The 25,631-nt window shown below is 42.7% G+C and overlaps 1 protein-coding gene across 1 annotated transcript in view; it reads left to right on the top strand.

The window, feature by feature from the left end:
- COBL (cordon-bleu WH2 repeat protein) overlaps nucleotides 1-25,631 on the top strand; it is a 440,790-nt gene that overhangs the window by 188,889 nt on the left and 226,270 nt on the right. Inside the window, exon 7 of the mRNA XM_088464406.1 lies at nucleotides 13,022-13,216. Coding sequence (XP_088320532.1) covers nucleotides 13,022-13,216 — 195 coding nt within the window. The remainder of the gene's footprint in view (nucleotides 1-13,021; nucleotides 13,217-25,631) is intronic.

Here is a 25,631-nt window from a genome sequence, read left to right as displayed (position 1 = left end):
ATATGACCTTTCCTGCATGGATAGGGTGGTAAAGGGCAAGCCACCAAGTAATAGCTTAACATGCTTAGTACAAATTTGGCTGGTAGTCGTAGAGGAAAGTCCTACATAAAATGCCCCCTTACAGAGGACTTGACATTTGGAAAATATTTTATTGATTTCTGTGGTGTATTAAGGCCGGTTTAAGCAATAGGTCTTGTTCCCTCCTGATGTAAACATACAAAGTATCAAGGTAACCTGAGCTTGGTATCACATAAGTTTAGATTCTTCCATGGAATTAGTTTGTGTAACTTTAATTGTTTATTGCTGGTTGTGAAAACGAGCTTTTTATTTTCAGTACAGAAACACAAATAATGTACAAGTGTGTGTATCATTTTCACCTTATTACACTATTCTGTACTGAAATAAATTAACCCACAGACTGACAGTCCTGAACGTTCAGGATTCATTATCACCTGCATAGGCAGTGATCCAAGTGGGAATTTTGAAGTAGGGGTATGGAAAATCAAAGGTTGTACTAATGTGCACGCCGGAAAAGGGGCATGGCCACTCAAAAGGGGGTGTGCCCTTAGGACACCCACCTTTTTCATCAGTGTAGTAGTGTACCATACTGTAGTACCCCTTATACACATTATACCAAACAATAGTAGTGCCTCTTATACAATACCCACAGTAGTAGTGTCCATTATGCAAAGCCCACAGTAGTAGCGCCACCTATACAGTGCCCACAGTAGTAGTGTCCCTTATGCAATGCTTACAGTAGTAGTGCCCCTTATGCAATGCTGACAGTAGTAGGGCCCACTATACAATGCCCACAGTAGTGGTGCCTCTTATGCAATGCCCACAGTAGTAGTGACCCCTATTCAATGCCCTCAATAGTAGTGACCCCTATTCAATGCCCACAATAGTGGTGCCCCTTATGCAATGCCCACAGTAGTAGTGCCCCTATGCAATGCCCACTGTAGTAGTGCCCCTATACAATGCCCACAGTAGTAGTGCTCTCTATACAATGCCCACAGTAGTAGTGCCCATTGTAGTAGTGCCCCTATACATTGCCCACAATAGTAGTAGTGCCCCCATAGAATGCCCACCCTAGTAGTGCCCCTTACAAATAATAACACACAAGCAGTACTTAACTGAAGCCCCGCTACTGCATCTGCTGCTGTCCGACAGCTCCTCGTGTTCGGTACTGTGAGAGAGATGCCATGACGTCTCTCCCAACAACCCTCTCCCAACAACGGTCCATGGTTTAAGTATAACTATGCTTGGGCACAGGGGATTTAAGTAGTACCTCAGTCTTTTGATTTTACCAGCTGTGCTTAAACATGGATATCCTTAAAACCTGGACTGTTAGGGTGCCTTGAGGACCGAGTTTGGGGAGCTCTGAATTATTGCACATTCCACAAATGTCCACATGTACAACATAACAATTACATAAAAATTAAATATAAAGATGAAAGTACATACTTTTTTATGTTTCAATATTCAGTAGATCACAAGCAAATTGCAGTGATCATTACCTTGAGGTAATTCTGATGGCGGAAATAGATCTGTGATTTAAATTGCTGGGGCTTCCATTCAATTCCAGACATTAGAGAGCATTGAAATATTTGTCCAATCACTCTTTCTTTAATGGCTCTTGCTCATTGATATTTTTGTGTCAGTATCAGACTTATCTCAGTTGGTCCTACTAAACCTTTTTCCTCAAAATATAAGTATATTTTTTTAATATTTGATATTTGGAAACAAAGGGGCTTATGCAGAATGAGCTCTATGCCAATTGGTGTGGCACATGTTCCATTTTTTTTTTGCTCTGTGTGCCCAGAAAGCAAATTTATCTAAAGTGTAACACATTATGCAATTGCATAATGGTGGGTTTCGTTCTGATTGAAAATGAAATAGTTACACACGTGACCATTAAAGTGAGTACAAATGAACACACTTTATTCACAAGTAACAAACAAACAACCAACAAACAATTAACATACAATGTATACAGTATACTCAACTTTGGTCTATGTATACAGATGAAACCGGTGATTTATCGTCTTCAACATAAGATGTAGTTCATCTTCTCTGGTGAGCCCTTATTTAATCAACGCCCAGGTCTTTCAATTTACATTGCAGGCACTCTACTGCAGTCACAAGTCCATGCACGAGCCGAAGAGCCTTTGTCTAGGTCTTGATCTATATACCATAGTATGGGTGTTGGCTTTCCATATATTAAGCCCATATTAGTTACATACTGGGTATCAAGCACTGATTGGTACAGCATAGCATGGACCATTCTTATCTCTTGCAAGCACTAAGATATATTCAGACAAAGAAATACAGTTATGAAGTATCCTAAAATGTCTGGAGTTACACTGTCTTAAACCCCCTTTGTGTAGACTATGGACATCACTATCAGTAACCCATAATCCTTAGCATCTCTACACATTTTACAGTGGTCACCCCACTGCAATGTGGCTCGCTGTCTGCTAGTAACACCATATAAGGTATGAATGGCTCATTATACATCTCTGATAATGGCATATACAAGTTGGCCCCTCAGTTTTTGTCTTGTCTGACCCTGAAGGTGATCTGACCAGTCTATGCATAGACTAGAACTGCATGAATACAATATCCTTTCTTTAAAACCTTAATGGGGCCCAGCAAGGGTATATGTGTTACAACTTATATGCCTATGCAGAAATTAATTATGTAACCCACTGGTTACAGCAATCATCTGCCTTTACGACCAAGAGGTGGAACAGTGGGTGGTGTGAAGGGTGCACTCCCTTAGGCAACTATCGGTAAGGATGCATTCATGCAAATTCCGTAGTTATGTGCACCTGTTATGAGGGGTGTCTTCTGCACCTGCTATACGGCAGGTGCAAGTATATGCTGAAAATGACAATGTAAACTAGGTGCTGCCGTTGCAGAGGCACACGCATCTCAATATGTGTACAGTCTATTTTAGCCAGATCGTTGCACCTAGCTGCTGTAAGTCCGAAGCTAATAATGCTGTGGATGTAATTCATATATATATATATATATATATATATATATATATATGTGTGTGTGTGTGTATATATATATATATATATATATATATATATACCTAACTGCCTAAGGGCGCTGGCCACTGGAGGGTGCTGCTGGGTTCATTGAACTAAAAAAAAATTAAGGATGCCTCAAAGAGGGGAATGTTCTTTGGAGGGACCCCAAATGTTGTTCCCAAAGTTTTTTAAAAGCGATAGTGATGTCTTATGTAGATGGCTGGGGGAAACCAGGGGCAAATTAATATTTGCCTAGTGCGCCCAGGAACCTTGCACTGGCCCTGGCGACTACTGCAATGTACCTTCACGCATGCGCAGTGCGACTCAGACACATGTACAGTGGCAAAAAGTCGGTCCATTTGCGTAAACATCAGCATAGCGTACATCTGTGAAACAGGCCCTGTGTGCCTATAAACTACTACTGTGCAGGATAGTGAAGCCATATAACACCACACTAAAACCAAACAACTAGAATCCATCAGGTGTCTGTTTCACCTTCTCAAATTAAACTAATAAAATAATGTTCTGTAAATGTATCCTACATTTTTCCCTGTATTATAATATAAATGTTAGAGGAGATTTACTTTCTTGTCAGTTACTCGTGTCATTTACATCCAACTAATAACTATATACCTGACCTTGACTGCTGTGACGTACTGCAATTACATAATGCCACTAATGAGCCATAGCAATAACAGTCATTACGGACCTTAAATTCTTTCTAAGATCCAAATCATTTTTTTTATCAGTGTTTAATTAATTTTATAAGGAAATTAAATGAAAATGATGATCGCCGTAAACATACCCTGAGAAAGTAAAACAGCTGCAGGAATGAAATTATTTTATGCCACCATATTTTCAGATTTTTTTTGTAAATGACAAATCAGGCATAATACTTAGTTACAAACAGCCAAATATATGTAGAATTTAATTTAAAAATAGAGAATATCTATTAGGTTTATTAATAACAAAAAAGTATACAAATGTGCTAGTAATTCTGTATGTGTATAATATCCTCAGAGTATGATATAATAGGGACACTTAAGAATGAAACCAATATATAATATCAACTTCCTTCATTTTTGTCAGTAAGCCCAGATAGGTACATACCACCAGGTTTTTTTATATGGAGGACCAAAGATTTATACAATTACAATATAAAGTGCTTTGCTGACATGCATATATGTCTGCCATGTGAGGCATGCGCCGGTCCCGGCACCTGCCAGATCCATTGCGCAGGTGCCGGGACTCCTCTCCTTCAGCAGCGGCAGCGCCAATCATCCAAGAGGGTAGGAGCTGCTGCTGGTGATAATCCATTCCTGCAATGGACTCCTGGTTAATACAATTTTGACTGTAATAGTGTTGTTTACTGTATATGAATACTGGGAAAGTATTTTGGGAAGTGTTACCCACTCAAGTTAATTCTTGGCCTATTGGGTTGACCCAAGCCAGTCCATTGTGGACAGATAGAAGAAATTGAAGGCTTGACTGGAGGCATTAGCCAAATCTTTAGAAGACTCCTTGTAACTCTGTTATCAACAGGAAAATGCTATAGAATTTGTTTGCCAATCTGATCCCTATATATATACTGATGAAAAAGAACAGCAAGAGTGGTAGTTTATCACTACAGATGTGTCCTCATACACCTAGCCCTCAATTGGCACGAGATGCCTGGCACGAGTAAGCCACCAGGTCCCGTGCGACTCTGCTAGCACCGACTGTGTTTTTTACCCAAAAAAGCGTCTTAGTCGCAATGCAGTACAACTAAGATGCACCACAAGACTCCACTGATTAAGTTGATAAGCAACACTGGTATACTGTATCTGTGTGTGACCGATTCTGTATATGAAGCACAGTGGAACTTGGCATGGAAAAAAACAGCAGCCGCTGCATTACAGCACTTTGTATACAGCTTCAGACTCAGTCGCACACAGATATACAAGTTTTGCATATCAAATTAGTCAGTGGAATCTTGTAGTGTATTGCATTGCGACAAAGACGCATTTTTGGGGAGAAAAATACAGTCTGCGCTAGCACAGTCGCACGGGAGTGGCTCTTTGGTGCGACTGCAGCAATAGTGTATACCAGATGTGGGCAGTACTTTCACCTGGGAAACCAATGGGCAGCTTTAGGTGAACTGTGCTGTGCAACTACAGTATGGCTCTTCAGCTGTGAGTCTTAGCATGCCTGATCTGCTTTTAGAGTATGCTGGGACTTGTAGGACTTGATGGTATTTATCAGCATTTATGGAAATTGGAATAGTTCTTATTTCATGCACCATTGCCTACATATGATGTACAGTACTGTTAGGTCACAGCACTATAAAAGACATTTGAAGGAAAAATAAATGTACAGTACATGCCCTGCCTGCATCAATATGTGCCTTTAATGATCTAGTTAGCCTAGATGAGTTTTAGTATATTGAAAAAAATGGCTTCAGTATTTACAAGCCAAGCCTCTTGATCACAACCATATTAGTACAGTATATGTAATGGAAGAGTTGGTACATCAAGATTCCCCAAGATCTCAATCAGATCGTAAGATTCTCCCATGTCTACCAATAACATCTTTGGTTTACTGGTTTTGGCAGTCAAGTTCCAAACAAAGGCTCCCATACATCAGAGATTGATTGCAGCAAATGTGCAATTTGCAATCGATTGTGTACAAAAATCTTTCCCTTTTTCAATCGATTGTGGCAATTCTGCAATCGATTGAAAAATGGAAAGATTTTTATACACAATTGATTGCAAATTGCACGATTGCTGCAATCAATCTCTAATGTATGGGGGCCTTACGTCTTAGTAGTTGTTATTGCATCTCCTTTTTAGTTAATATTGCATGTAATTCATTGGCTTATTTTGTCTTAATCAAACTTAAAGGAAGACTACACCTGATTCCAATGCAGTTAGCAAGTGGTGGCTGTAACTTTGCAGTACACAGTAGTTTGTAATGAGCCTTCTGGGGGTTTTGAAATCCAAGAAAGCAATCTCCCCAGCTTGTACATCATATGTAATTTTCAAGTTGACAGAATTGAAATTTAAGACAGAAACAGGAAAACATTTGTGAATGTCAGAGCACATGAACTGCGCATAACAGTGTTCCTGAACTAGAGATAGAACTGGTGGTAGGACCAAACAGAAATGTGTTACAAAATAAAGGGGAGAAGCAACAAAATCATTGTGACATCCAAACTGAGCTTCACAAAATCAAAAGAAAAATGTTACTGACCAGACCTCATCTTCATAAGGGAAAATTGTTATAAAAAGATTAAATTCAAGACTAATACCCCTTTTCCACCTAAATTCCGGGTCTTACCCGGAGTTGGAACAAAGTTCCTATCCGGATCAGACCCGGAATTTTGCCGGCGCTGACTCGGGATATTCCCGAGTCAGCGCCGCTCACACCGCAGTCGGGTCTGCATAGACCCGGCTATTGCGGAGTGAAAGTGGATGCTTGGAGATGACGTCATCTCCAAGCGCCACTGAAGCCGGACCAATCGGCCGGCTAGCAGCGCACTCCAGGTCTTCGTGACCCGGAGTGCGCTGTTCCCATAGCAGGGTATCACGGGCTACGCCCGTGTTAAACCCTGCTAGTTACCTGGGTTGGATTGCCGGGTCACTCGACCTGGCGATCCAACCCTTTGCCCTTTTACACCAGGGAGCTGCCCGGGTTAACCCTTCAAAAACCCGGGTTTTAGCTTCGGTGTAAAAGGGGTATAAGGGAAAAGTGTGCTCTCAGATTATGAAAAAAATAAAATAAAAATATGTACCATACTATGTGTATGTGCGCTTCTGGGTTCCAGGATTTAGGGGGGTATTTATCAAAGCTGGGAGAAAGATAAAATTGTGAGAGATAAAGTACTAACCAATCCGCTTCCAATTTACATTTTGCAGGCTGTGTTTATAAAATGATAGTTAAGAGCTGATTGGTTGGTAATTTATATTTTACAATTTTATCTCTCTCCCAGTTTTGATAAATACCCTACTGTAAACTCCACTTGGGAAAGGTCTGTTAAAAATAATATTCTCTGTACATCACTGCTAAATTAGTGGTGCTATATATAAATATATATATAAATGACTAATAATAATAATTACACATATCTTTTTAGGTCATCCATACAGCCCTATTGGCAGTTACTAGTCGACTTTCAGGCCTCACCTCTGAACTGTATGTTATGTCCAATATGACTGCCCAAATATCCAAGTTTGTTACCAAATGTGTGTGTGATCTTATTAATATTTAATATTTTAATGGTGAGTAAAGAAAGTATATGAATTAGACAAAAATGTTTATTTAGTCACTGAACAATCTGAGGGCATTTGTTTATTTAGATCTGATAATTTTGGTGAAATGGAGGCAGAAAGGAAATATGCAAAGTCCTTTATGTATTGTGTAAGGATTGCTGTGGGTAAATAAATGTATGAGTGGGGCCAAAGACTTCTTCCATTTTTGGGTGCTGACTCTTAAGGTGTATACACACGGTCAGATATGTCAGATGAACGATTGAACGAATGGAAATCGTCCAAAACTGACTGCAAACACATCAGATGTCAGATATCGTTATCTGACAAATGGGAACACGCATCGTTCATCGTTGCACACGTCATATTTTTCTTTCAGATATGAATGACTGAATGATTTTTAAAGTCGTTATCGTTCAGATCTGAAGAAAAATCTGACCGTGTGTGTGCACCAATAAGGTGCCTATCCACTAGATGATTAAAATTAGCGATTTAATTATATCGATATTGTTCAATCGTTCGATAATCGTTTGAACATCGTTTAAAAACCGTTCTAAAATTTGGTCTTTTAGACATCTATCATCGTGCAAACATGCTGGTCAACCTGATGATATTGTCAGGGTCAGCATGTTTGAAGATGATTGATTGTGCCTGCACTGACCGACATATCGTTCAGTGTGGGCACCCTGCAGTGTAGTGAACGACTGAACTATATCGTTATCGTTCAGTCTTTTCACAGTCGGGTAGTGGATCCCCGCCTTTACATAAGTGGTCATATGCATCATTACAAAGTTTAGACATTTGTTTAAATATTATGCAAATTCTTCATCTTAAACAATATTATTAAATAATTCAACAGTAGTCATTAAAGTAACCCCTTATCTTTGTTTAATGGTACATAATCAGTATCAATAAAGCCAGATTAATGTTATGTCCTAGAACATGTATCTTGATTGCAACATTCTTTCTAGAAGTAGATAAGGAACATTTGTCTTCTTGCTGGCTGTTGCAGGAGAGATCTCTTCAGCACTGTGCGTAGTGTACAATATTCTTTGGCTCTGTAAGATAGTGTTTGTGCCTAAGTAAACAATGAGCTAGGAACACATCTTGGCTAGTAATGCAGACATTATCTGCTCTGTCCTCCCACTGAAATAGACATATGATAATAATATGAGTACAAAACATTGTGCACTGCTTATGTCTATTTTGTATAAGATGACATCTACTTCCATTCTTCAGGATGTCTAAGACAAGCAGCAAGGTAGCTACAATATGTACCTTTTCTTCAAAACAGGCTGAATAAGGGACCGATGTATCACAAAAGTTTGAACAGAGAAAGGGCTGGTGCTGAGTTGGATGCAAATGCGTGTTAAAACAACTCTCAGGTCAAACACACATGAAAATAAAATATTTAAATTAAGGTGACATTTATAAACTGTTTAGATTCAATCAGACAGCTACGGTACCAAATAACATTATACACTTTTATAGATGTTTAACCTAAATGTTGTAATTTTATATTTCTACACACTTTCAAACATGTTGCCACATGATAATGATCATATTTGGATTGCAAAAGATGGAAAGCCATAATGGGTGGACTTACCTTGAAAGGAATACCTTTTTGTGTGGAATGATTAATACAGTAGGTCACATATTATACTGACGAGCTGGGGTTGTACATACATTGGGTCTCATTCAGACCCGGATGCAAGCGCTGATGCTCGCAACCGGGTCGATGTTTGCCCACTGTGCATGCGCACGTCAGAGCCGGCTCCGAAGTGCGCATGCGCGAGACCCGGCTAGCGACTGCACTCCATTGCTATGGGTCTCGTACCAAAGGGGAAGAGCTGTCGATGGTGATTGACAGCTCGCCCTGTTTGGGAGGCGGGCAGGGGGGGTGGCCTGCCAAACGGAGGCGTTCCCGACGGAACGCTTGCCGTTTGGGTACGGCCCCACTGACATCAGCAATGATGTCAGTGGGGAGCTTCCTGCTCGATCAGAGCAGGAAGCTCCCTGGGGCTTGCGCTTGCTGAGACCCAACCTTAGGGTCGTCGCAAGCCCCGATGGTCGCGATGGTCTTGACCATCGCGACCATCAACCTGGTCGGTCGTTAAGCTGTGGGTGGTAACCTACAGCTTAGCTAGCGACCAGGAGGCCGCACTTGAAAAGGTAAGCGGCCGCCCTCATTCAGAGCGAGCGGTCGCTTCTTGCGACCGCCTCTGAGTGAGGGCCATTGTGCTGACCATATTTTGCTGTGATTATAAATAAACTTGGAATTAGACATAAACTTGCAAACATGTGGCCATGAGAGTACATGCTGCTGTATGACATTATGGTGTATGTGCTAAATTGGACAGATATCTGTTTAAAAAAAAACTCAAATCAATTGTACTGTGAGTCAGTGGATTCTCATGATGGAATGGGTATGTAATACCGGCAGTCAGTATGCCTCCTGTCAAAATACCGACAACGGCATCCCGATGGTCGGTATCCTGACAGGGGTCGGGTAAGTATACTAACCCTCCCCCCTAACACTTCCTAACCCTTCCTTCTTGTAGCCTAACCCGAACCCAGCCCGCACCCTAAGCCTCCTCATTAGTGCCTAAACCTAAGTCTCCCCCTTAGTGCCTAACCCTAACCCCCCTAGTGGTGCCTAACCCTAACACCCCCAAAACCTAACCCTAACCCCGCTATGCTGCCTAAACCTAACACAGCCTCCCCTGCCCCCCCGCGGATAACAGCTAAGACACCCCAGCTTACCTCATTCGGGATGTCGTCTGTCTAGATTCAGGCATCGAGATTAAGATAGGCATTGGTATTTAGACATCTATCTTAAATCCAGTGTCGTTCTTGCACCATCGGGATTTACACTGGTGGCATCCTGTCCCCGGTCTACTAGCTACAACCCCTCATGATGCATCCAGTTCTGACTGCACCAGTAGCATATAAACAGGGCTGCCATCAATTGTGGGGCCCAGTACAGATGAAACAGACAGGGCTCCCTTCAACCTCCATTTGACCCATGACCCGTTGGAACTCCAATCTTTGTATACCATTTTCATACACCTAACTTGAGAGCAATACATACTTACCGACTTTTGTGAAATCCTTTCCGGGAACAGCCTTTGGGGGTGGGGCAAGACTATAGCCCCATTAGGCCCCATCCCCTTTACAGGAAAAGCCAGAGACTTGCGGATTTGTGAGGAGGGGCGGAGCTAAATGGCGTAATTTAGTTCTGCCCCCTCCCTACGGACCTGCAAAATGTTGCGGAAATTCTCTCCATCCTGCCCACTTCACTAGGACGTAGACGGGATGCGGGAGATGTGCTTACTTTTTGGGGGTGTACGGGTTACCCTAACAATCGGGAGCCTCCCGTGAATCCCAGGAGAGTAGACAAGTATGCAGTAATAGTGTGATTTGGAGGCACCGAGACATTCAATTATATCCTCATTTATTTAAACCATACATTTACTTCCGAGTCCTGTGATATATTGTAAAGAGAGCTCACAGCTAACCCAAACCCACACCTGGGTTTGTGTGAGTTTGCAATGTTTTTCATCTTGCAAATTTACTTAAGACAAACTTGAGTGAGTTTGGAAGTGAGTTCTCTCTTTTCACTGTTAAAACTCATGTGAGATTGCAAACTCAAAAAAAACTCACCATCGACCAAACTAGGAAGTACTGTACATGAAAAAGCTGCAACTCACAAATTTACTAAGAATCGAGTCTCCAATCTCGTGTGAGATTGTAGCAAACTCATTGTGGAATTGAAGTTTCAAATAGACCACCTCCTGAGCTGGAAGTTTGGCAGAAACATACACAGATCAGTGTGATTTGTGTATGTTTCTGCCTGTATACCTAATAGAAAAATAAAAATGACATATGGTCTCCCCTCAAAAGCCTAACCCTCCCCGGAATTGCCAGCCAGTCCTGGTTCCTAAAATTACGGGGAACAAAATGAGTAGGGTTCCACCATAATTTAGGTACCAGCACCAAGCTGCAGGGCCAGTCCTAGTTTTAATTATAGGGGGAAAAAAATGCATAGGGGTCACCCTATAATTAAAACCAGCTCCGGACCCAAAATGATCGGCGTGTAATGCTACAGCCCGGAGACCCTATAATCAGGTCTCCAGGGTCAAAGCATGCTTACGCTACGTTCGCAGGCCAAGCCGGGGATCTCAGGTGAGGTGGGGACCCCCCAAAAAAGGGGTCCCTCATCTCCCAAAACCCCAGGCTTGGTATGAAGCCTGGGGCTCTTCCCCGCACCCCTAGGCTATGGGTACAGGGGTAATATTGTGTAAAATTAAAGAAAACTATTGTATTTTACAGTGGAACTACACATGCCAGCATGCCTGCCCTTTGGCACTTGGGGAACTGCAAGTGCCAGCAGGCGGCTGGCACCCGTACCTCCACTGTAAAATAAATAGTTAAATAAAGACAGTACACACACACCTTAGACAGTAGAAGTTTATTACACACATACATCAATCACACATACTTACCTGTACCAGCTGGTCTGTCCGCTTCTCCAAGTAGATATCCGTGTTTAATGACCTGCAACAAAGATCCTATACTCACCTCCATCCTCGCGCTGGTCTCCGTAGCATCCAGGGGGGTCTTTGCAAAAAAACAAACCGAGTTCCTGATCCATATACTTACCATTAGCGTTGTATGTGTGTGACCAAATACCCCGCTAACGTGCTCCTGACTGAACAGTCAGGAGCCACCAGCCAATCAGCGGCCGCTAACTGTAGGAGCGGCTGCTGGTTGGCTCTGGCTCCTGACAGTTCCCAGGTGGGCGAGTCAGCAACAACTATCTTGTGCTTACGCCATACTGTCATCACATACTGTACACATGTCTCCCATGTGCTCTTGTTTTTAACCATTTATGTTTATTTAAAACTAGTGCATTTGGTATTAGGCATCAATAAAACTGCTAAAACCTGTATTATAGCAGAAATGGTATATGTTCTTAATGACATTTGACATTCAGAATTTAGACATGGACATTCAGACCATGTCGACACTCTGAATGTCGACATCCTGAACATCAACATTTTGTACCACACCGCAGAAATAGCTCCCCAGCTCGTGCACAGAATAAACAGTGTTTCTTTAACACGCTTACAAAAGCAGAATATATACCTGGGTGATGTGGAAATCACCAATCATTTGCAAACAGCCAGTCAGGAGTGATTTGCTAGTCAAGGGAAGGTCATCCATCATCATTATCATCTCCTGTTTTTCCACATGTCCCCATCCACCCGCAAATAATATAGCTTCCCAGGCATCATTACTGTACTTGTCTTATGCTGGCACTTCTCCGTCCTGCTGATACAGGCACAGGCAGTGGCTGGAAGCAATTCTGCATGGCGCATGTTTCTTGTGGACACTTTTGTAGACATGTGCAGAGCGATTTTACACAAATACTCTACACCTTCTGGCATAGTACTCAGCATCAGGCCCTGCATACATCTGTTCTTTACAAAGTACTAGCATCTAGGAAACAAATATTTAAAGTCATCATTTTAATACAAGATTCTATTATTGACATGACAACCATATTTGGGCAAACGACCATTCATATTAAATGTTTTTGCATGTAGGTTTTTATATTTGTGCATGTTCAATAAGCATTTGTCTTGTAATATGCATCACCAACAATGTTGGATTATTGCATTTCAGTCTGCTGATGCCACTTTTTATGATTAACTAAGTTTTTACTTTTCTTTACAGGGCTTTTCAACTGCTCCAAGCTCCCCATCTGTGAATTCACGTTCTGCTGCCTTGGGTGCATCGCTGTCACTTAGCAATATTTCTGGCATTGGTGCTGGAACAGAGATGAAGAAACGCAAAGCGCCTCCACCTCCAAAATCAGCTGCCCAAGTGAACGCTGGAGAGAAAACTCCAGGAGCCCAGACAGTAGAGCCGGTAGGTTATTCTTTACAATAAACTGGTTTAATGGCAAATTTCAATGAATAGTACATTGGAATAAAATTTTGTGAATAATAAAAATAATGGTGTCCCACCTAGTCTGGTGTCTGAGTGATTTCAGCATTATGAGATCTCAGTGATTAAGAGAAAATGTATCTGTCAGCATTTTAATAGACCACTGCAGTGACATACTAAAGGAGTAAAAGAAAGCTTGATAAACATATTTAGTAGACCCTTAAGTGTTTTTAGGTACATTTTTTAGCTAAGTCATATAAGATTCACATTAGAATATCTATAAAACAAATCTGAGAGTCTATTAGCTATAGTGAGCTCAGGAAATGATGATATAATGGGACCTCTGCAAAATGATTTGGAACGCTTACAAGAACACATCCACATATTCCCTCACATTACCACGCCACACTAGAGTGTCAAAAGTCACAAACTGTTTCAAATTTATATCTGGTCCTTAATTTAACAAAATAAATAAATAAAAAGCTTTTTTCTTTTAACACCTCCCCTTTTATTGCCTCAGATTGTAACACTCATCCATGTCTCCGTTGTAACCTCCCTCAGCTCACCCCTCTGTTTTAACACTCAACACTCACATCGACTTCCTGTATATATCTCACAACTATTCATGCCCCTCTTTTCACTTCCACTCCTTATTTGGTGAGGAGAAATGGGGGGGTGGGTGAGTGTGTTTTGGAGGTGGGGACATTGTGTGTATTTAATGAGTGCTGACAGGATGAGTGTGTGGGTTATTGAGTGCTGGCAATTTGTGTGGGTTAATGAGTGCTGACAGGGTGTGTGTGGGTTAATCAGTGCTTGCAATATGTGTGTGTGTTTGTGTGTGTGTGTGTTAATGAGTCCTAGCAGAGTGAGTGTGAGTGTTAATGAGTGCTGGCAATGTGTGTGTGGGTTAATGAAAGCTGACAGGGTGAGTGTGTGGGTTAATGAATGCTGACAGTTCGTATGTGGGGAATTAATGAGTGCTGGTAGGGTGAGTGTGTGGCAATGTGTGTGGAGAGGGGTAATGAGTGCTGGCAGGGAGAGTGTGTGTGTGTTGAGAGGGGTTAATGAGTGCTGATAGGGTGTGAGTGTGTGGGTAAATGAGTGCTGGCAGAGTGTGTGTGTTGGGTGTTAAAGAGTGCTCGCAATGTTTGTGAGGGGGTTAAGGAGTGCTTGCAGGGTGAATGAGTGTGGGTTAATGAGTGCTGGCAGGGTGAGTGTTGTGGGGGGTTTAATTGGTTCTGACATATATTGGGGCACACGTGTGGCATAAATATGTATTGGGGCACTGATATGTGGCACAATAGTTTAGGGCCAAAACTGTAAGACATATAAAGAATTTGGGGCAGATGTGTGGCATATGTATTGGGTATGACATAATTATGAATTGGAGCCACAGCTATGTGGCATACAATACATTTTGGGCACAGCTGTGTGGCATATTATGTATTGGGGCATAAATGTGTGGCATATTATATATTGGAGGAATTGATTTGTAGCATAATTATGAAGTGGGGATACAGCTGTGTGGCATATAATGAATTTGTGACACAGATGTGTGTCATTTTATGAATTGGGGCATTGTTATGCGTTACATTATGATTTTGGGGCTCTGTTGTGTGGCATATTAGTTGGGGAATTTCTACATAGTATATTATGAATTTGGAACACTGTTGTGTAGCATATTATACATTGGGGACACTGATGCATGGTATATTATGAATTGGAGGAGGCAGAAGCGATGGGTGAAATACTGCCAAAGGCACCCAGAAACTTTGCACTGGCCCTGGTTTTAACCACCCTATGAAACTCATGTCTCCTCAGCTCTCCATTTGTAGCTCACTCACATCTCCACTCTCTGTTTCTTTCCTCAATACACAGTAACACATATCCTTACCTCACAGCCAGGGCTGGATTAACCATGGGGAGCTACAGCTCCAGGCCCTACATTAAAATAGGCCCACAGATAGCCACTGCTGTAGACAGGACTTTGTTTTTCCCTGCTACAGCATTACAGCACCAGCCCGAGGCTCTGCCCACTCAAACATTGCAGGCCGTCAATCCCTCTCCCCGGCATCCCACCATTAAAAAACTGGGCACACATGATTAGCTTCTCTGGCCCTCACTGCGCTGCAGCTGCATACTTACTGACTCCAGCGCAGCGCGTCCTCCTCACCATGTGAGATGACGTCATATAGATGCCGCCCCATCACCGTCAGAGTCCGGACTCCGCGCCATGAATAGCTGTCTACGCTCGTGCATGCTCTGCTCTGTGAAGGCAGCACAGCCAGGAGACTTCTGCTGCTGCTGAATGACTTGTCGTGAGTCCTAGGTAGGGGCGGGCTGGGGGGCCGGTCGCATTTTAAATGTTTTGGGCCGGCTGCCACCACCAACAAACAGAGATACACAGAGACCGGGAGGTAGCATGTACTCATTAAGCTTCCACTAATAGAGTGTCCCCTGTGTATGCCCCTCTCCCTCCTGCTTTCTCTCTCAAACAGGCTGATTTACACACTGACGGCTGCAGCTAATATAAGCCGCAGCTGCTGCTATACATCGTTATAATCCACATCAGGGATGGTCAGCCAATGCTGCACATTATTTACTATATGAACAAAACAGCTGCAGGTGGTTCTATAAGCCTCTGTAGCCTGGAGGAGGTGGAGCCTTTTATGTCAAGGGGCGGGGACTCTGAGAGTTCTGGCCTTTCGAGATCGAGACAGGCAGCAGGACACGGAGGGTGGAGTGGCACAGGAGTGGGGACTGCATGCACTGGAGCCCAGCAGTGCATTCAAGTTGAGAGAAGCTGTGGAGGGATCCTGGGAAGCTGAGTTACAGTCTGTAGGAGCTGGCTCACCCCCTCCACATAGCCACCTGCACTGAGCTTATTTAGCCTAACAGCATATCCCAGTTTATAGGACAAATGCAGGTACTGACTGACCACAGTATACTCCCCTGTCATCCTGTGTGTCCCAGGTATTTTTACTAAGCTGTCATCTGTGTCCCGACTACTATCCCCACCCAGTCCCCACTACTACTTCCACCTCCCCACTTATTATGTGTATTCCCATTCCCATCCAGTCTGTACTACTACCACCATCCCAGCTGTCATCTGTGTCCCTGCTACTACTACCCCCCAGCATCTGTGTCTCTATTACTAATACCCCCTGCTGTCATCTGTGTTTTTTCTACTACTACCTCCATCCACCTGACATGTTCTTACTACTGCTACTCCAGCCCCACTCCAATCCTACCCACCTGTCATATGTTCCTATGGCTACCCCCACACATCTGTCATATGTCGCTATGGCTACCCCCACACACCTGTCATATGTACCTAATACTATTATTGCTACATATCTGGATGGCAATAATAATTAAAACATTTATTGACAGATAAAGCATTTTTTCTTTATCAATTTATTGATTGTGTTGGTAAGGGATTTTTATTGCTGCAATACTGTAAAGTGGCATTTGAAAAAAAATTGCTTATCAGCAGAGAAAGCCCATGTTCTCTATATGTTAATCCATTTTTGGATGGGCTGCTGCTCGTGGACAGTGCTGTGGGCTTGACCCCCAGACTTAAATTTGTCAGCCAGCCCTTGGTCCTTAGGGATGCAGTGCTGATTCCAGCAGTGTCCTACAGGATTCAGCCTGAGCAAGTGTCCGTGTACTGCAAAAGCAGAAATCACACTCTGTACATATGTATTTTTGTACATATGGGTTTTTCTTCGCCTGCGACTGTCCGTCAGCTCAGCCATTCTGCGCAACCATAGGGTTACTCAGAAGGTCGATTTATCCACTGATCTGCAAACAATACATTCCTAATTGTCTGGAATTTGTATATTCTCCCTGTGCTTGGCAGGTTTTGACCGGGTACTTCGGTTTCCTCCCACACTCCAAAAATATCCTGGTCTATCAGACAAGCCAAAGACGATATGTCTTGAGTGTGAGACAGCGCATTGATCAAAATGTTCAGTAGCAGAAGGGCGGTTTTAAGAAAGACCTAGTACAACATTGAGGACATCTTATTTGGAACTGAGTTTTTCTGGAATCCTATCCTCTAACCTGAGACTGATATACTGATCTTTACTAAGAACAACATTCAAGAAAACTAGCAGCACCAAAGGTGTGAGGACATCCATTCTTATATACAGTATTGCGACCAATAGTGTGTTTTTGCACACATTCAACTGGATTTGCGAAGCCGCTGGTGGGCGTCTCAATACAAATCCAGGAGGCTGCAACAATTGCATATTTCCGCACAGCCGCTGCGTATATACATATTTGCAGCTGTGGTGGAATTAGCGGGCATTACATCTTTGAATAAGATGAATACATCTTTGAATAAGGTCCTATGTGTTTCATATGTCAAAATAGAAGGAATCCTGTCTTTGTAATTTGGTTTAACCCCAGCTGTAGTTTCCATATAGTATATAAATAACAATAATATTTGGATTAAGTCATCAATCTGGAAAACCTGCACTTGCTCCTACTGTAGGTCTTCTCCAAAATTGGCTAAATGCAGTAAAACAATGTGAAATAAAATGTACAACAGAAACAGCTGCCGGGCTGATGATTTTACTGCCTTGACACTTTGGGCCTGAGTCAGAGCCGGACGCTCTGACCAGAGCGCTCGCTCTGAATCAGGGCCCTCCTCCATTAAAATGGAGCGTTCTCCTGGACGCTCGTATAGCTGTGGGTCACCACCCACAGCATATACGAGCGTCCAAAAAGATGGTTGCAATGGTCTTGACCATCGCGACCATCGGACTTGCGACGGAGACCCTGCGGTAGGGTCTCCCTGTCACAAGCCCTGGAGTGATTTTGGCTCTATCAGAGCCAAAATCACTCCCACTGACATCGCTAGTGATGTAAGTGGGCCAGCTTCAGACGGTAGACGTTCCCATGAGAACGCCTCCGTCTGGCAGGTACGCCCCCGGCACGCCCACCAAAGGGGGCGTGCTGTCAATCAACATCGACAGCACGCCCCCTTTGGTGCGAGACACGGAGCAACAGCTTGGCTGTCGCAGTCCGGGTCTCGCGCATGCGCACGACGGAGCTCCCTCCGTCGTGCGCATGCGCAGTGGGGAACATCGACCCACTTGCGAGCGTACTGCCGCTTGTGAGTGGGTCTGAATGACCCCCTTTGTCCATAATGAATATAACTACACTTTTTTTTTTTTTTTAAATGTCATGGCTTGGAAGTTTTTCTGCTTCAAATCATTTAGCAATAAGCACCTTTTTTGATATTTACTACTTGGTGCTGTGTCAGACTGGCATTTGTGTCAGTGTTTATCTGGATCTTTATGTTATTGACTAATAACCCTCTATGAATTGAAGCTATTTGTGTGTTCGAATCTCCTCTGGTTATTATGTATAAATGTGTGTATATGTTTGTGTGTTAGCTATGCCCTCCATGATGCTAGCCACTCTCCCTGTGCAGACAACAGCTCCACACCACTGGTCATGCACCCGACATCACTACTCACACCCTCTCGGCGCTAGTCACACCCCCTGCGGTGGCACGCAGTAGGCCCTTTAGAAATTTCAGCTCCAGGCCCATGTGGACCTTAATCTGGCACTTCTCACTGCTATCAGTAGGTCCACTCTCTCCTTCTGCAAATCAGCTTTCACATTGTATCACTGAAATGCAGTTGGCAATGAGCTATTTCACTGCAAACTTGTATCTACAATGAAATGATGAAATATCTGTGTCCCATGTCCAGTGCTGAAAAATCCGTCAGTGATAGAGAATAATTATTGAGATATGCTGTCAGCTCCCTAATTCACAGACTCCCAAATGCTGGTTTTAAGTGATCTGAAAGCATGGTAACCCAATATGCTGTTATTAAATCATGATTATTAGTTTGCACAAAATTGCAAACTCTGCTGTTGGTATTAGATGCTAAGATTCTATGGTACTGACATAATCCCCTTTTGCAGCATTTTTTGCTGAAAAAAGGGCTTTTTAATGTTTACCAAAATGTAACAAAGGTATGTGGAGGTGTAAATGATATGGGACAGGTATGTGGAGGTGTAAATGATATGGGACAGGTATGTGGAGGTGTAAATGATGTAGGACAGGTATGTGGAGGTGTAAGTGATGTGGGACAGGTATGTGGAGGTGTAAATGGTGTAGGACAGGTATATAGAGGTGTAAATGATATGGGACAGGTATGTGGAGGTGTAAATGATGTAGGACAGGTATGTGGAGGTGTAAATGATGTGGGACAGGTATGTGGAGGTGTAAATGATGTGGGACAGGTATGTGGAGGTGTAAATGATGTGGGACAGGTATGTGGAGGTGTAAATGATGTAGGACAGGTATGTGGAGGTGTAAATGATGTAGGACAGGTATGTGGAGGTGTAAATGATGTGGGACAGGTATGTGGAGGTGTAAATGATGTAGGACAGGTATGTGGAGGTGTAAATGATGTAGGACAGGTATGTGGAGGTGTAAATGATGTGGGACAGGTACGTGGAGGTGTAAATGATGGGGGACAGGTACGTGGAGGTGTAAATGATGGGGGACAGGTACGTGGAGGTGTAATTGATGGGGGACAGGTACGTGGAGGTGTAAATGATGGGGGACAGGTACGTGGAGGTGTAAATGATGGGGGACAGGTATGTGGAGGTGTAAATGATGGGGGACAGGTATGTGGAGGTGTAAATGATGGGGGACAGGTATGTGGAGGTGTAAATGATGGGGGACAGGTATGTGGAGGTGTAAATGATGTAGGACAGGTATGTGGAGGTGTAAATGATGTGGGACAGGTACGTGGAGGTGTAAATGATGGGGGACAGGTACGTGGAGGTGTAAATGATGGGGGACAGGTACGTGGAGGTGTAATTGATGGGGGACAGGTACGTGGAGGTGTAAATGATGGGGGACAGGTACGTGGAGGTGTAAATGATGGGGGACAGGTATGTGGAGGTGTAAATGATGGGGGACAGGTATGTGGAGGTGTAAATGATGGGGGACAGGTATGTGGAGGTGTAAATGATGGGGGACAGGTATGTGGAGGTCACATGGTTTGCCACTACGCTAGGCTGTGCGTTAACTGACATTGTCGCAAACGATGCGACCTGTTAGTAACGCACAGTGGGTGGCTGCCGGAAGATAATCTTCCAGCAGCGGCCAATAGCAGAGGGACCTCTCAGCCCCTCTGCATTACTGCACCCTCCACTAGTGTCTGCCATGCTGCCGATCACTGCTGATCAGTCAGCACTTCAGGACCCCCCACCCGGTGACTGCAGAGAGGAGCAGCCACTGGGGATATGTAAATTAATGCCCCTCAGCCCCCCAGTGCGTATGGAGCAGCTACTGGTGAAAATAAAGTCGCACTGGTCGTGATGTTCCAAGCATCGATAGTCAAAATTGATGTTAATGTTAAGTGTCTAAAAAAATAATATTTATTTTTTTCTAAAATCATGTTGGATAAGTATTAAATAGATGTTCTTGACCTAATTCAATCATAAAAATAAACTACAAGTTTGGAGCAGTCTTTCGAAAAAAAAAAAATGCCAGTTAAGTGGTAAAGAACTTTCAGCACTTAACTTATGGGCACTAACCACCTTCTATATGGTCCTGCTACATACTTCAGAAAAACAGGTGGCTCTCCCGGCCCCCCGGAAGAGTGGGCAAGTCTTCCGGCCGGCGCCAGATACTGTACCCACCAGCACCTGCTTGACTCCCCCATGTAATTAGCTGGTCTGGGGGAGCCGAATCACGCCATCGTGGCCCCGTCCCCGGTTGCACAATGCCTATAATCTCTGCATTGTGTAGTGGGGGTGTGGCTGCAATGACGCGATCGCGCAGTCACGCATCCCGTCCCGCCCCCAAATTCGCATCACGCCCCCCTGCTCTGCCGATCTGGCTGCCTCCTCCCAGAAGAGGCAGCCAGATTGTTGGCAATCCTGTCCTGCTATCTCAGTTGCCAATTTTTGGGGGTCCAGGATGGTTTCCCCACCTTTTCATGCTCTTCTCGCAGCGAGTAGAACAAATAGGTATTGGATCTTGCATTTCTCGGGCGTGCGCATTAGTGTGAAGTGTGCGAGTTTTATGAAACAAACGCACCTAATTGGATTTAGCCCATTGAGGTAAGTGGGTGTAATTCCAGCATTTCTGGAGGGAAGCTTACAAACCGCCAGGGATGAGTTTATATATTTTTTTACCTTGCGCAAAACTATGTTTTCACACCACCCCCTCTAGGACAATACAGCCTTTAATTCTGGAAATAACTCTCTCTTCAATAAGTGGCAAAGCAGGATGTCTATTTTAGTACTTCAGTTCCATGTGCCTTGATGAATAATATTTGAATTGCCTTGGGAATGCAATGCAGTGATGGCTGTGTCCAAGGAAAGGTTTGCGTGCAACTAGAGTATATTATTGTACCTGCTCAAAAAATAAAGCTTAATGTCCCCTGTGTTTATGCTACTAGACAATCCAATTTAATATTTCCAACCCTTTAGACTTTTTTTGTTCTCAACTTTAAAGGTGCATACACACTAGACGATATGCTCCCTGAGCGATATCATCTAGTGTGTCCCCGGCAGGGTGTGCTCAATGTCGTTCATGGCATTGAGCACAGCCGCTGAGCGATATCATTAACGATATCGTTCAGCGCCGGGCTCTCTCCCCCATTCCCTGACATGCAGCAACCTGACGACATCGTCAGTTTGGCCTGCATGTCAGCCCGATGAACGATGATGACGAACGACCCGCGGGAACGCGCGTCGTCGTTATCGTTCATCTTTTTGGGCTTAAAAATGGACGATAAAGTGGACGACTGAACGATAACGATATTTATATATATATATTTATTTAGATCCATTTATATACAAAGTGAAACCTTTTCATAATTAATGTACTACTTAATATGAATAGTAGCATAAACAACTTAGTAATATTCTTTACTAGGAGTTTTTTGACTTCATCAAAATCTATGACTATATTTGAAAACATTTTAAATTAATTTATGTAAAACACAAGTGGAATGTACTTCATTTATTAAATACATACAGACCAAGACCAATACATTGAGTGTGAGCAATTGGTGTCAAAACAGGTCTAAAAATAATGTCACTGCTTATTAAACACGTGTTTATAATAATAATCATCATCAATATAAGGTCTGTGCCGTCTCCGCCGTTAATGATAAACTCTGCTGTGCACATGTATTTTCATAAGCAATTGCTGCATAGATTGACACCAAAGGGTCGAATTTCAGTTCCATTCTTTTTTGTGGTGAATTGGTGGTGATTTTGACAATAAGGTACTGTATTTACTAAAGGCAAAACCAACTCAAAATTCCCTCAACATACCCAGAAATTCTACTTTACACACAAATAGAATTTAAAATAGACCATTGGTACTTCCCCATAGCCATCAATAAAGAAAGCTTATTGGATAAAAGTCCTTTTGAAAATAGAACAAAAATAGCCCAAAAATCAACCCAAAATCAGGTAGTAAGCTGGTCCCGGCCCCCCTAAGCGGTCAACAGTGTCTGACTTAAGTAGGTAAATATGATGTGGGGCACTTTGGCTGTATAAATCAGGCGTTTAAAGACATAGCAATGACTTTTTAAAAAATTGTGAATGTGCAAATTAGCAATGGGATGAAGGTGTTTGTGGGTAATACAGTGAATGTGACATGTTTTGGCCAATAGGAATGCTTTTGTATAATTTTGTGTTTATTTTGGGTTATATTGAGGGTGAACAGAACACATTTAGAACTTGAAATAGAACTGCAAATAGAACTATAGAACTATAAATAGAAACCAATGCACCATCGAAATCAGAATGGAACCTAAAATCGACTGTTAGTAAATGATCTATTTTGAATAGAAACAGTGTGGTCGATTTTGTGGGGATGTTAGTTCTATTTTGGTGGATTTTAAATGGAAACAAAATCGATTTTTAGTAAATTTACCCCCAAGAGCAAACGAGGCTGAAAAAAGTTTGATAAGTATCTTACATTTTTGGCTGTAAATTATAATGCTAGTAAATATTATAATTTATGTACTGCTAGTTATTTGTGTTTTGAACAGTAATATAATTTATATAGCTAGAGATAAGAAGTTGTTTTTTTTGGGTTGGGTATGGGATGCCGGCAGTCGGGATCCTGGCTATCAGAATCCGACACCAGCACCCCGACAGGGCTAGCATACCCTAACACTCCCTCTTTGGTGCCTAACCCTAACCTCCCCTAGTGCCTGAACCTAACCTCCCTCCCTCACAATAAATCTATCCCTCCCCCCCTAGTGCCTATCCCTAACCCCCCCCCCCCCCCACACACACACACACACACTTACCTTCGGTATCCCAGCAGTCGGGATGTTGGCGGCGGTATTGTGACAGGCGTCAGGATTTCAGAACTGGTAATATCACCGCCGTCATCGCGGCCGCCGGGATATTGACTATATTTTCAGGAAGTGCTGCGGGTTTAGCCTTACACTGTAGAAGGAATTTCTATAATTTTTAAAATTTAATTTTTAATTACAAATTCTATAAAAATAACAATACATTACAATTTTTTTCACCTTTTAAAGGTATTTTTAACAATGTTTAAAAATTATATTAGTGACAATATGATTATTGGAGTTCTGGAGTTCACATATACCCCTTTCACATCACAAACCCGGCACTGACCCGGGATTATTAACACGGGTCAGACCCCTTTCACACTGCACCTTCCACCAGGGTTATTCCTGGGTTGGCCCTGTTCACACTGAACCCGGGTCAGCACTGTAAACCCTATGGATGTCATTAAAAAATTAACCTTTTCAGGCTCACAAAGATAAGATCACAAAAAGGGAACACAAGGGAGGGATGGGGAGACTGCACACAGCAGGAATCATGGCTGATAGATTACTCCTGTGTAACCCTGAGTTCATGGGTGTTTGTGCTTTACTGTTATTTGATTCAGCCAGTGAGAGCATGATGCAGCTTCTGGCAGCATAGCGTACAGTTCACTTCTTCATCACTCCAATTAGCCATCACTGTAATGACAGTAGTGGTATTAACGCCTTTCAGACTGCTGGAATGCTGCCTCCGCTGTTACCTGCAGTGTGCTGCCTGTGTGTCTGGCTGCTGACATCATCAAGTGAGACCCAGGAACATCCAATCAATGGTGTTTGTTGAGTCCCGGGTTGGATAACCCGGTTAGGGCCTGTACGCACTGCACTTCACCCTGGCTTGTTCCCGTGTTCAACCCTGCTTGATTGCAGGGTTGAAATGACAGATTGATCGACCCGGGAATATTTGTTTGAGGCACGTTCACGCTGCAAGGGTTGACCCGGCAATATCCCTGGTTATTTTTGCGATATGAAAGGGGTATAAGGGGATTTGGCTCACTTCTAGATATACCGTACTTAATATACGTACAGCTGCTATATATTTCATGTAAAACCAAATTCTTTTCTTTGTCCACATTGTTTGCTCACACAGATTGCAGCATTGACTTTTAATTTATGGGAAGTTACATTATTATTTTTATATCTTTAGGGAAAAACGTCAATTCCTTATTAGAGGGGCTTCCTTAAAAAGATAACATGTTTGTTTGGGACATTTTACTGCTACTGTTGCTAACAGGAAAATCCTGAAAGACAGCGACAAGTTTATATTTGTAGTGACGCATGAGAAAAAACTGCTTTTCAAGGTCAAGAGATTCTTAATTATTGTTTCCTCTTTTTAAAGCAAACCTAAAACATAATGAAAACAGTCCCAGGCTTTGCTTATTTCAGCTTTGTGTATGTAGAAATGTTTGCAAACGATTTGATGATAGTATAATTAGTGTACTGTTTATGGAACTGACTGCTGCCAGTTGGATGAGTCTTGAAGGTGACCTGCAGCTTATGCACAAGTGAAAATGCACAGTCTCAGGGAATATGTCATGGTTGAGCTTATTTCCCCTTTGCGCTAGGGACCTGGAAGTGACGTGTAGTGAGGGCGGAAGTGCGGTTCTATGCCCATAAAGTCCACTTAGAGAAGAAACTTGTCCCCTCGCGGGCTGGCTTCGCTCGCCTCTATGTCCACATGGATGGTAGGGAATGAAATTGGACAATAGCTGATGACGTCAGGGTCCTCTCTGCGAAGCAATCTAGACACTACCAAAACAAAATGTCATAGAGTCTAATTTTAGCATCCAATCAACCAGATGTAATACCCAGCTATTCCATGGCTACATGCAGCTGATTTAAAAGCCCAGGTTGAGCAAAAACCTGAAAATGTCTCTTGCATGTGAGATTGCTCAAACATTGCTATCTGTCCAAACTGTGAATAACAAAGGAGCAAATTAACTAGATATGTATTAATTGTCACTAATTAATACTTAATTAATGGGTCTGACTCCAATAAAAAAAAATATATGTATATATGGGGCAGAATTATTTAATAC

Source organism: Taudactylus pleione, unplaced genomic scaffold (assembly GCF_031769625.1).
Source record: "Taudactylus pleione unplaced genomic scaffold, aTauple2 ptg000054l, whole genome shotgun sequence".
NCBI lineage: Eukaryota > Metazoa > Chordata > Amphibia > Anura > Myobatrachidae > Taudactylus > Taudactylus pleione.
This window is presented reverse-complemented; position numbering and strand designations above follow the sequence as displayed.